General features: G+C 39.9%; 1 protein-coding gene across 20 annotated transcripts in view; it reads right to left on the bottom strand.

Moving 5' to 3' along the window:
• The window catches only part of LOC102766902 (transcription factor SOX-6), a 140076-nt gene that overhangs the window by 1981 nt on the left and 124894 nt on the right, over nt 1-13201 (bottom strand). For 19 of the 20 annotated variants that reach the window (XM_015561408.1, XM_015561407.1, XM_015561405.1 and 16 more), the window contains 3 exons: nt 12612-12845; nt 9842-10058; nt 1-1894 (listed from right to left, as the gene is read on the bottom strand). In XM_015561408.1, coding sequence (XP_015416894.1) covers nt 1591-1894; nt 9842-10058; nt 12612-12845 — 755 coding nt within the window. In that variant the 3' untranslated portion in view covers nt 1-1590. The remainder of the gene's footprint in view (nt 1895-9841; nt 10059-12611; nt 12846-13201) is intronic. The other variant, XR_001513205.1, reaches the window with a different exon arrangement.

Below are 13201 nucleotides of genomic sequence, written 5' to 3'. Positions count from 1 at the left end.
TGTCTGTCTTTTTGTAGAGGCTGTCTTGTGGCTTCTTGCATCCTGGGGATTTTGCAAAGAACTCCCTAAATGGGCCAGATGGGACAAGGCAACTCAGTGTGAAGATGCCAGCCCGTGACAGCATCACTGTGGCCTCCTCCATGGCCCCCAGCCTTGGGCTGTAGGTTTGGCTGCGGGACTTCTCTGCTGAGAGTCACCACCGTTGACCCTTGCTGCTGACCCTTGCTGCTGAGTGACATTCAGGGCAAATGCCGTGAAGGCAGATCCTACCACTTGCTGCTGAACTGACTTAGGGGGAAATTCTGGCAAGAGACTCAGGGTCACAGCGAACCTCAGGGGCCTAGCTGTTGAAGTGTAAGACTCTGCACCTATATCCAAATACACAGCCCTGCAGCGCGATACACACTCATGTTTAAAAACAACACGAAGGTATTTCATAGTACCTTGTTTCAGAAATGCTTCCAGATGCTCTGGGGACAAAATCACTATGTACATCTTTTGTATCTAGCAGGAGAAGGAGGTGGAAGGGCTGAAAAGTTCTTTGGGGAAGGAAGGTGAAAAACAAGAATTATTAAATTAATGCCACCAACAATTTTTTTAAAAATAAATAGTAAGTGGACCCTTGACATTCTGGAATGAATAAATTATTTAAGAAAAAATGTGTTAAGACTGAATGTCAGGGTTAAAGGCAAAGGGATGATGGATGTAGTGAGAGGTGGTCTCGGGCAGAGGAGACCACCATGTCGGTATCTGGTGTGGTGATCGCTCTGGTGTGCACCCGTCATATACACGTCACACACTGATGGCACGTCAAGAGGCAAACACGATTGGGTACATGCACTGTGGCAACCTTGTTCATTCCTTTCAGTATCTTGTCTCCAGATTCCTGAGTACTTTACCATTTTTCTGGAAAAAAAAATGTCTGGTTTGCTATTTTATTTTAAGATGCCAAAGATTGTCTAAGACTTTGCAGTGTCTCCTTTAAGACTTTTCAAAATATTAAGATTCAAAAGTGATGAAAAAGTTTGGCACATTCAAAGTTTAACTCTACACATGGACACATGGAATTCTGAGGCCTTTTGAATATGCTCTACATGCAGCTGCACACGCCGTGGACTTGTTCTGTTTCACAAAATGAAATCCTCAGTTATTTTCTAAAGTAATTCAGAATAAAAACACATTCACAACCTGTAGGCCGGCACAGCATACCTGAGTGAGAATGTTTAACCCCATCTAAAACAGTAACTTAAACCTTTATCAACATCCAAAAGAAAAAAAAAAGTAAGACAAAAATATAAGACTTGTAAGACAGCTATGGGTTGAGATAAGTTTTCAAGTCCTGGTGTCTCATATTTAATATGTCTTCACCTAAATTTAAAAAACAACAACAACAATAACAATAACGACAAAAAACTCAAGTTCATGAAAAATCAGGGAAAACTTAATCTGTCTCACACTTTACAAAATAATTAAGACCATTCTGCTGATGTAATTGTGGAGCCACAAATGCATGCGGGCTCTTTAAGAACTTTTTGTTGGGGAAGGGGAGATGAAATGTCAGAGTATTTTAATTCAGCAAACAAATACTCCTCAGTTGGCACTGACAGCTTCTGGGGCTTCATTTTCGCTGCTATAGTCTGATTTGGGATCATCTTCATAGTCGTCATACATTTCCATTTCATCCTCTCCATTAATCATTTCATTTCCAGCTAGGCTTCCGCCATCTGTCTTCATGCCATAAGTGCTCTGGATGACCGGGAGGCTGGGCTCTGGGCTGGCAGAGGTGCTAGAGCAGTCAGATGTCATCTGAGGTGATGGTGTGGTCGTTGCCATAGTAATAGCACCAGGATACACAACACCTGTTCCTGTGGTGATTGGAATCTGAGGCTGTTGCCTGTATAGATTCAGAAAAGTAAAATAAAACAGGGGGAAATATTTTTATATATATGCTCTTCTGTGTGGCATTGAGAGTCATCCCCCATGTGTGCCAAAAGAGGGCCCTGTTTGACATTCTAAGCAAATGGCAAAATGTGACAAAGGTGTTCCCTGGAGAAGTCCTGTGAATCTCTCCGATGCAATGGTTGGGGGTTAAGCAATACAATGGAGCGATTTATTGATGTTTTTGCTACATAAAAGCAGGGTACTTATAACATCACAAATTTGGCAAAGCTTGGGTAACAGCTGGAACAATTCCATAAAGTTACATGTGAGGTTGTTTAAGATTCTCTCCGAACATTAAGAAAAGTAGACTGGTGACATGAGACATATTATAATGACACTGTTAAGTGGAGTTGAGAACTGTACAGAGGAAAGATCAAGATGAAAAAGGATCTGGTGAGTCCCAAAGAGTCAGATTTAACAAAGCATAGATTTAGTATCCATGCAGGGAAACTCTTTCAAGGAGCTTCTATTTTCCTAATTGAGGAAGGATCTTGGATGTCATTATTCCAGAGGCCCTGGGCTGGAGCTGGGGTTGGAGGTGAAGAGCAGCGAGAGTTCTGCCACTTAACAGAATGACACACGTTGACTGCCTCATCCTAGAACCCAGCAGGGGCCAAGGCCTGGTCACAACAGGTCATTCCATCACGATGTTCCTCTAGTTAAAATAAACAACCAGACCCTTTAGGAAGCTCAGTCTTCAGGAAGACATGGCTCTCTTTCTCAATTGTCCTTGAGTCACTATAAAAGGTCAAAAGGATTAACCTCGTTCAGAGGCTACGGCTGAAACATCATTCTCATGGATGCAACAGTCACCAAGTTTTCACAATCTTAATGTGCAGTGATTATAATTTAAATTTATTTCAAAACGTTACTGTAAATATCCTTGCTGAGCCTCAGTTTCCATATATTTATAAAAGCTGGGGTCAGGGGAGTCGTGGAAGGTCCTTTCACCTTCTATTACTCATGGGTTCAGGTCAGTCCATCATTTAAATGATTCTTATTGACCCTCCACATTATCATTGAAGCTTTCTGTCCACCTCAGTCTCAAAGGAAAGTACCCTGAATCAATAAATTAGCTTGGTTCCCAGCTATTCTTCAACATGTCCAGAGGAGCATAATTTTCTCAAAAAGGCCTGCGTACCTTCCATTCTAGCAGAGGAGAAATGAGGAAAATGGCCTAGAATCACTCTGTGAGATATCTGATGATGTTATCTTTAACAAACTCTTTCATTCCCTAGAAGGCATCATAATGATTCCCCCACCATTGACTAACATAATATATATAATATCTGTTCTCATCTATTGCCTCATTCAATTACCATGGCAGCCCCATGAGGTACTATTATGCTCACTTTTCAGATGGAGAAAACAAGGCCTACCAGCAGAGTCCTATGAACTGAGGTAGCCTGACTTAGATTCCATAACTCTTTCCTTTATAGATATACAAGGCACCATGCTTCTGTATCATAACAATTCCCAATTCCTATCGATCCTGTTGTTATCCCGCTGACACTAAGCACCTGTTATTGATCCACTCTGTGATGCTCATGGTGAATTTTTAAATGCCCGAAGGAGAAGATGATAGAGAAATCTAAATCTATGTTTAGAAACATCTCATAAAATACTGATTTCCCTCTTAAAGAACCACATTCTGAAAACAGTACACTTACACGAATATACTGTTATGCTAACCTGCCCAAGGCAGTGAGTGCCTCATTAAACATTTTACTGAATTTGGATAATTGCAATACAAATAATTTTGCCTTAATCACATAATGAGTGTGTAGAAAAATCTTTCACTGCAACAGTAAACCCATTTTACAGAATTTCCAATTTGGTGGGCTAACCTGTAAACACACTACATACAATACATGAGCTAGTGGAGAGCACACTTCATTTTCACAAAGGACATTTTCTTTTCACCAAGAGTAGGTGGTCATTTTTTTTGCAGTGTTTTTAACTCAAAATATCAAATTTTAGCTCTGCTAAATAAAATTTGAATTAAGCTCCTATGCTGGGGACCATGCTTAAATGCTTTCACGTTATCTTCTTTAATCTTCACAATTAGCCCTCTTTCACAGATGAAGTAGCCAATTAAGTTTTGGGGAGTTTAAGTTGCTTGTCCAAGGCCACACAAATCCCACAGCCAGGAGGCGAGCGCTTCCTAAGTCATGAATGCTCTCCTGAATGTTGAGCATGGGGCAAGAAAGGCCAGCTCACACACCAGAAAGATACTGAGCAATTTGAATCAGAATCAAATTCTTTTAAGTGGGTTTCACATATTGAACAGTATTTGGACATTAAGTTGGTAATGGGTCACTAAAAACAAGTCAACAGACAAATAAAACACCTGTACAGCTTATTTTCTGGAGCAAGATGCATATGATATTCAAAAGCTTGGGTGGTTGAAAGTGATGCTAGACGATGTCACCCACTGACCTATCTACTTTCTGCCTGGCCATCGTCCCTCATTCCTTACAGATGTCAGGTCTTGGTTCACTGTGGCCCTCTCTCCAACATTACCCCTGCCTAATTCTTGATGACTTACTCTCCACACAGATGATCATTCTGACACATTAAGGCAGATTAAGACTCAGGTAAAAGAAAAGAACTTTCTAGCATTAGGAGATATTCCACAGACACTAGTTCCTCTGGGAAGCGGTGAGCTCTCTGGTCCCGAAGAGTTTGAGCATAACTCAGAGTGGATCCCTACAATGGCTGGCAGCTTGAACTATATGACTTCTGAGACCCCTTCCAAGTTTCCACTGATTCTATGGTTGCAAACGTATAAGCTAACTGTCACAATGGTCTTTCTATCTCATTGTTGTTATAAAAAGAGACTAAAAAATTATGTGAATGTAGCTATTTATAGTTGAAGACACCTAGATTTCAAGATTTTCCAAAATATTGCTCCACCCTATCTATCTTACTTGTCTTTACTTATCTTACTGCCAGGGAAATTCCTAGCTTCCTTCTTTATTATTGAACATTTCCATATTCCCCCATGTCATGCATTCATATTCTCCTTCACATTAAATATAAATCTTTATCCCTACTTTCTACCAGGCTGACCCTACCCAAACCTCAAGCCCTCTTCCTCAAGGATGACCCATAGTTGGCCCTAATGTATAGTAATCTCTCCTTCTCTGAGCTATACTTGCTATAAATTTGTAATTCATTATACATTATGTGTAGCACTATGCAATATATATTTTGTGTGTGCATATAACAATTATTATTTGCTCATCTATTCATGTATGTATCTGGCTTATCTATCTATAGCATTCTCTGAAAGCTCACAGAATTAATGCCTCATGTATTATATCAATTTCGTACAGTGCTTGGCACAGTGCTAGTTTCAAATAGGCCCTTACCAATTGACTGACTAATCAATTAGCAAAATGGAAAATCCAGCCAGTATGCTCAAGCTTTGTCTATTGGAAATTACTTTCCTAAAAAGCATTTTTCCTTCCTTTACAGATCAATTGCAAAGTAAAAATTCAAACACTGCAAATTTCACAAACAGGAATAGCTGGTAAGTATTGGAAGCTTTACAAATAATAAATGTGCACATCAAAACCAAAGTTGCAGATGTTTGTAAAAGTATACACATGCAGCTCATGCAACTTATATGAGCAGAGATGGCTAAAAACGCTCACATGCCAGCCTAGGTAATGAGTATAAGCTGACCCTGAGAGAGTCCAAGCTGACCCTGATAAAATCCAGCATAGTTGCATGGTTTCCAAATCACTGGAATATTTCTAGAGTATAGCCTAGCTTTGCCAATTGCAAAGGAACTACATATTTATTTTGGCGAAGCTCTCTTGTTTGCTGAACCTTCAGTCTTTTACAGCATCTATAAATGAAGGCAACCAAGTCTGTTTCATTAGGAGATAAACCCGGACATTATACATCTCTATAGTTGATAGTGCATAAAGGAGTGGAAATAAAAGCAATCTTTCTACCTTACTTATTCTAATCCAGCTTTCTTTGCAGAAGACCAATACTGAAAATAAGTATGGCTTGTCTATGCTAATCAATTATATTTATAAGTCTCTTATAGGTTTGATTAGACCTCTTTAGAATTAAGGTCAAAAGGGTAAATGTTCAAATTGCATATAGCATAAGGCAGTAGACTGCAATTCTTTATATTATAAAATATATACCTGGCGCATAGCATTATTTTTCTAGAATAATTATGTTTACTCTAATTTGGGGCTTACTCTCTGACAGAAACTGTTCTAAGCACTTTAGATATACTTAGTTATTCAGTCTTCAGAAAGGTCCCATGTTGTAGGTAAAAATGGCATCACCATTCTATACATGGTAAACTGAGATACAGAGAGTTTAAGTAAGTTTGGCAAGTGGAGAGTTCAGAGGCATAAAGATCACTCTGCATTAGTTTCTGGAGCCAGAAGAAGCACATCTAGTATCTGAGCTGGAATAGTCTGGCTCCAGAATTGATGTTCTTAACCACTACACATACAACCTCTAAACAATTTGTAGGCTCTAATTGCGAGGTATGTGTAATGGTGAAAAGGACATATGTTTCACATTCACATATGCCTGGTTTAAATCTTCACTGCATTTTACTAGCTGTGTGGCCTTGGAAAAATTATTTAACATCTCTGAACATCATGTTTTCCAACTCCATTGTGAGGATTTTGTAAATCTGTTGTATCTGCAATGGTCTGTATAATCCCTGAGTATAGTATATTGCATGTGATAAGTAGTCAATCATTTACCAATATTATTATTCAAAAATAGCCTCAAATTGAATATCTTATAATATCTACATAATCCTCTATTAGTTCATGGTAAATTATTGAATGATTTTCACATGGAGGTACATTTGGCCATAGTTCTTTGGGAAAAGACAGCATTGTAACTATATGTACCCTAATGAATATCATTTCAACATTAACAGTACTCTTATCAGAATTATTACAAAATTCTGATACTTAACCTGTCAATCAAGGGTATTACATCCAAGAGCTAGCTTTACTCCATTTCATATTATTAATAAATTCATTTCATAACAGCTAAGTGAAAAAACAACCTAACTCTCTGACCTTCTATTTGTAGCATCAGTAAAATGCATGACCACGTTGAACAAATTTTATTGGCTTGAAAGTTATGCATGTTTTTTCAAAATCAGCAATAAATATTGATCTTACCCATTCCCTAAGTAAGTCAATAGCAATGTTTCAATTTCTTGTTAGTTTTTCCCTTTTGTAACAACATCGCATCTAATGAAGACCAATTTCCAAAGCTGAACCCCAGGGAGTGAATAATCTATCAAATACAACTACCTAAAAGAGAAACAGTTCTTTAAGTGGAAGTAATACCTGGCTTTATGTAGTAAGTATGACCAAGCTTGGCAGAAGAAAATATTCAGCATTGAGGAGTAAAGAATGTGATATCCCCTGGTCATTGCTTGCACATCTATAGCCCATCCCCAGGCTAAAATGATGTTTCCATAAAGAACCTCCCCCGTGACCCAAATCAGGATCCTTACTCTCTATATTTTAAAGCTTCTTTTATGCCACCGCATACCACAGCCAACGATCTTAGTTTCTCTAGCTTCTAGGAGCTCTTCCTCAAAGAGCACAGCCATACTCATGACTGTGCCAAAATAGGGCTCACAGGCTTATTCTGAGTCAATGGGGTAAGGACAATTCCTCAGTCATTTGGCACAACACAGGCAGAGATAGGGGTTTAAACCTTTGTTCTCTCTCCCCTTTCAGCAGCCATAGGACCGCTAGAAGCCTCTATGTCTTTCTCTTATTTAGAGGACCATGTGATTTTTCTATCTAAAACAACTACACAATATATAGTAGACAATGAACGGTATGTTTTAGCTTGGCTATTTTACAAGCATTGTTATGTGTTCGGATATTGTGATCTAGAGCTGTTTCAGTGTGCCCGTTGGTAAAGGGAACTAAATTAAGCAGAATTACTGCATCTCAGATTTTCAAGTAAGTACCAGGGAACTAAAACGGAACTTTTGATAGCCTCCCAGACAGTGGTGAAAGAGACTTGTTATGTATTGCTAGACACACAGGGGACATGACTGAGAGAAGGGCGGGAATCACGAAGGGTCTCAAACTTAAACTTTTGATTCTCTGTTCAAAAGAGATTATGTACAGTCTCAGAGATACACTGACAGGATTAAAAGAAAACACGTATCACAGGGTCTTAAATTTGTGTTGTGTTGCATGTGACTTACTTCCTAAAGTGCACTATGAATTGCTATTTTTCATAAATCCTCTAGTTAGCATGTGAACAGATCAATTACACCGCATTGTACTTTTGGCGTTAAAAGCATTATTTTAAAAAACGCAAACATTTATAATATAGGAGAATCTGACCATCCTGTTTCGCGTGTCTTCATCTGTTACTAGATTAGAATCCTGACATAACACAGTGGCTTAAACCCCTCTTTACTGGAAAAGGTTCTGCAGTGGAAAGAAATTCATTGATTATCGAGTGTGATGTAATGTATAGTTTTACTGTGATAGTAAATCCATATTTAATAGTAATGATGATAGAAATTCACCTTTATTGGTATTGTACTAAGTAAGCACTATATAAAGTACTTTTAAAAGCACTGCCTCATTGAATCCTTTCAACAGGCACATGAGATAGGTACTGTTGTTTCATTTCACACATGAGAAAACAGAAGATTAGAGAAGTTAAATCACTGCCCAAGTGGGTGGCACAGTTGGTTTGAATCTCACCCACTCCAAAGCCCAGGCTCCTCCCAGAGCACTCTAGCACATTATCTAGAATCACGCCTAGACTGCTTTCATTGGCTCTTTTGTTGTTATTTTTATTGTTTACTATTTCAAATTAACGTTATGCTTTAAATACAGGATTCTAAAACCAACTTTTTGTTCTATGAGGTTATTTTTTGAGTGTCATTAAAACTAACAAGCTCTTTACTTATTTTCAGGTATCTCTTTTCTTCTTATATCCTTGGCATTGCACAGCTCCTCAATTCTCTGTCCAGTTAACAGTGAATACAGCTTCCTCTTTACTTACTCTACTTTCCTCTCGCAAATTCTTTTCCAAGTGTCTTCCCAATCTGATTCCAGCTGCCTTGCCGGTACCTCTAGAAAGCCTCCCTCCACCCCCGCACTCCCCCTCACCCTCCATCCTGTACTTCTGGGTCTGGCTGTGCTGGGACCTACAGGCATCTGCATCCCCACTTATCCTGACTACTGTGGTTACAGGGGCCTCTTCTGAATGCAGACAGCCAGTCAGCCAAGTCGAAATTTATACCAGAAATCTATTACCTAATTTTTAAACAAAATGACATGAAATCAGACTTGAAGATATCAAAAACATGTCTAGTTTTTGATTTAAGCAAGAAAATCCACATTGTTACTGTTTCCACCACAGAATAATTTACTGCAACAGGAGTTCTGGATCTTATGCCAGAAATGAGGTCCTCTAACCAATGTCAAGGCCAATTATCTTGTGGTGGATCCCACAACAAAAGCAGACTATTGTGATTAGAGTCAGAAGCACCACCCAGAGAAGTTGGAAAGCTTCTGGGGATTTCTTACGTTCAGTTTTTATTTTCTCTCCCCATGTGTCTGCTCAGATACACTACCAGGAACTTTGTGTGTGGGCACCGAGCGTCTTATGTTAGCTGGGGAGACAATGACAGGGGCGATGGGTTGGGAGTGACCTGCCGCAGGTCTGGATGTGAGCAGGAGCCATGCTGAAGGCTGTGTGCCTGCGACACTATGAAGGTGACCACAGTCAAGCCCCTTCGATAGGTCCCAGCCTCCTCCCTCCCCTAACCTCCATCCCAAACAAGCTGCCGGGTAGCCATCCTGCGGTTTCTTGCTGGGAAGGGAAAGCCCAGGTGGCTATGTTCAGGAGCACTTACCCCACAGTAAAGAACTGCCTCATCTCCTGTCTCCGAGACCTCATCAGTTGCTTATACTCCCCGATCCGGAGCTTTTTGCCGTCAACAATGCAGGTGCGTTTCGGTCGAGGTTTGTATTTATAGTTCGGGTACTTCTCTAAGTGGATTTTGCTTAGCCGGGCCTGCTCTTCATAATAAGGTTGCTTCTCTTGGTTGGACATGGATTTCCAGCGAGACCCTGGACATAAAAATAACCTTAAGTGCCCAAATGATGAAGGTAACATATTCCTGGCAAATACAACTAGGCATACCTCCCATCTGTGCTCTGAGTGGCCCCTAGAACCACATACCTATGAGCCTCACGGCTAGCCTGCTAGACTATAGAGCAAAGAATAGTTTTATTTGATACATTATATTATTTCCCTCAATAACTTAAAGTAACTTAAAGATGGTGTTACAATAAGTGCATTGTTTTAAAACATGTCTTTGCTGCTGAAAGGTCATCTTCCACACCAAAGTCTTTCCCCCTCCCATCTGCCCCTCTCTCTCCAGAGGGTTAAACACCTAATCTTGCCTCCTGTCAGTGTGACAGGGCTCTCAGGAAAATCATTCTTGGGTCCAAAAACTCAAACCTCTCTCTCACTCCAAGCATCTCTAGCAAAGCGATCATTTGATAAATGATGTCGGCAGATAGGCTATCCCTCCATATACCATAACCTACTGTGCACACTGTCTCCCCTGGCCTAGGGTAATGAAAAAGCCTCAACTCTACTTAAGAAGTGATAGTTTTGCAGCCGGAAGGTACCATTGGGATTATATACACCATTTTCAAGTACTATAAACGTCCATTCAAAGCTGTCCCAATGAAAGTACAAAAATTTTTAATATGGTTTATACAGGAAGAAGCAAAAGTATTCACTCCTCTAATATTGTTTATAAAGAATTATCTAAACACTTGATGAAGAAGGGATGTGTTTTTTTACATGTATCAAATTGCATTTTTGTGTCTCGCTGGCAAATAAAGCGGTAACAGCTGTGCTGACTGGATGGGAGCTATTCTTCAGTGGAGATTTTTCATACATAAACAAATGGAAAAGTTGTACAAATATTCTCTGTAGCCAGCAATATCCTGGTCTGCTTTAATAGCCCATCCATCCCTGCTCCTTCCTGGCTGTTGTGAATGTTGGAAAGTCCGTGCAGGTAGCTCCTCGGTGTCCCCCTGACTTCTAGCAGCTTCGAACCCAGCTAACAGAGGATGCTTGGTGCTCTTGTGCTTAAAAGTTTACATTTTAATGAATACACTTACTATATTCTTAATAATTTTTTCAGAGAATGCACACCAATAATATAGATTCCCCACAGCTGCCAAAATGGAAACAGAGAAGTTCTGTGCCCATCTGGGAGCTTACTCATACGGCTGCTAAAATGGCCAAAAGAAAGAAAAAAATTTTCAAAGTTAAATATCAAACTTTAAGTACAGAGGAAACCTTGGTTTTCTTTAGAATGTCTATTAATTAGAACAAACTTAATGTAAGCATTGGGAGCATTCTGGTTTGAAAAGTATTTAAATTAGAAGGAATAATACCTCTATGCATATTTCTGAAACTCTAAAAATAAATTTAATTGTAACGACATTTACTATCCATTGTGAAATTCAGATGGAAAAATGGAAAAAAAGGGGGAAATTTGTATTTTAACATTTCACCACTATTTGATCTCATGTATGTTTTGAATTTTCTTAGAGGTCACTGCCTCAAAATGTCTCAGAATCAAGTTAAATTATTTATACAGTGACAAAACATGTGTATTTGTGTGTGTCCAGATCACTGATATTCACTCAGGTTAAATATTTATTGCTTTTGAACAAAACATTTAAAAAATGAAAACCACAGTTTAAGTCTCTAATGTTTTTCGGCTTCTTTGCCGGCTCCCTTTGAGATTTTGTCACATCCTGACAGCTTAAATAGAACAGTGCCTTCTGTGTTTTTTCTTTTTAAAGAGGAAACATGTTGACTGTAATGCTGTGTGTTGAATAAAATATGTTCAATATGTTGAGCACAATAATTCCAAACTGTATAATCCGCACGAGGCAAGCTTTACACTAATAGAGCAAGGCTTGAGTTTAATCCTGAGAAACGGGAGGATCACTCCGGCAATTCACCGCAAAATGGGCCTCTGCCCTGTGGTCTAATGTGTTCAGCTCGCTGCTATGAAATTTGAACTAGTCACATCGTATTAAAGTAAATGTAGTTTTATTTTACAGCTTCTGAAGTTATCATTAGAGGCACTGTTCTGCACTCCATGAGCTTCACACGATGTGGGGGCTCACCCCCACGTCTGGGATGAGTTCTTTCAGAGGGACATGTGAACAAGAATACAACCGCCTAAAACTGTAGGCTCTGAACGTGTTTCCAAGTTTCATAGCCACTTAGGAATTTAAGAAGACTGAGTAAGAAGAGGAGATAAAGCTTGTCTCCATGACTGCTGTGTAGCAGTGACCTCTCAGAGTTGCCAAATTCATAGTATTAACACATCCTAGAAACAGTTTTGTCTCTAAAAGACGTTTTTAGTCAGTCTTGCCCTGGCACCCTGTGGATGTCAGAACTCCCAAAGCTAAATGCCACTTTCTGGGGCAGGGGACACAGAGGTGGTGACAAAGTCTCCCATGGCAGCTTGCTGGGCTATATGTAACTTCTGCAAACCAGTCTCCCTTAGGTATCCAATGGTGCCCCTGCTTTCCATTCTTGGGACACCCATGGGGTAGAAGGTCAGCCTCGGCGGCTGCACTCACCTAAAATTTTGCTAATGTTGGAGTTATGCATGTCGGGGAAGGCCTGAAGAATTTTCCTCCTCTCATCCTTCGCCCAAACCATGAATGCATTCATTGGTCGCTTGATGTGTGGCTCGCTGCTGGCCCGGCCACGGGCATCCCTGTAGACTCGTGCTTCAGCCACAGTGGCACCTCCTGTTGGCCAACAATAATACTGCTGTAGTTTAGCTGCAGAGCCATTCATTGCTTTACTTCCTGTAATGTCAGGGCAGGAAGAACAAGACGGGTGCAAAGCATTATTATCTGGATCCTGTAACACAGCTTGCTGCCTGGTTCAGCTGCCTTCCCTAGGCCCTTCTCTTCCTTTTAAGGGACCTCTCGGAAGCAGAAGACAGTTTCAAATGACAATTCACAGGCCCTTATAACATAGGCCTCAGAGACACACTGGGCAGCATGAATGGTGCATGTTTTTATACGCCTAGTACATTTTTTAAAACAATCAGTTGCAAGTGATAATGAAGTAATGACAGGCATTATTTTATGCTAAACTTTCCTGATGGCATTCCTCTCTTTGAGAGCAGACCCTTACCTATCATTTTAGCCTCATTTGC

This window comes from Myotis davidii, unplaced genomic scaffold, assembly GCF_000327345.1.
Source record: "Myotis davidii unplaced genomic scaffold, ASM32734v1 scaffold876, whole genome shotgun sequence".
Lineage (NCBI taxonomy): Eukaryota > Metazoa > Chordata > Mammalia > Chiroptera > Vespertilionidae > Myotis > Myotis davidii.
Note: the sequence above shows the minus strand (reverse complement) of the source record. Positions and strands in the feature narration are given on the sequence as shown.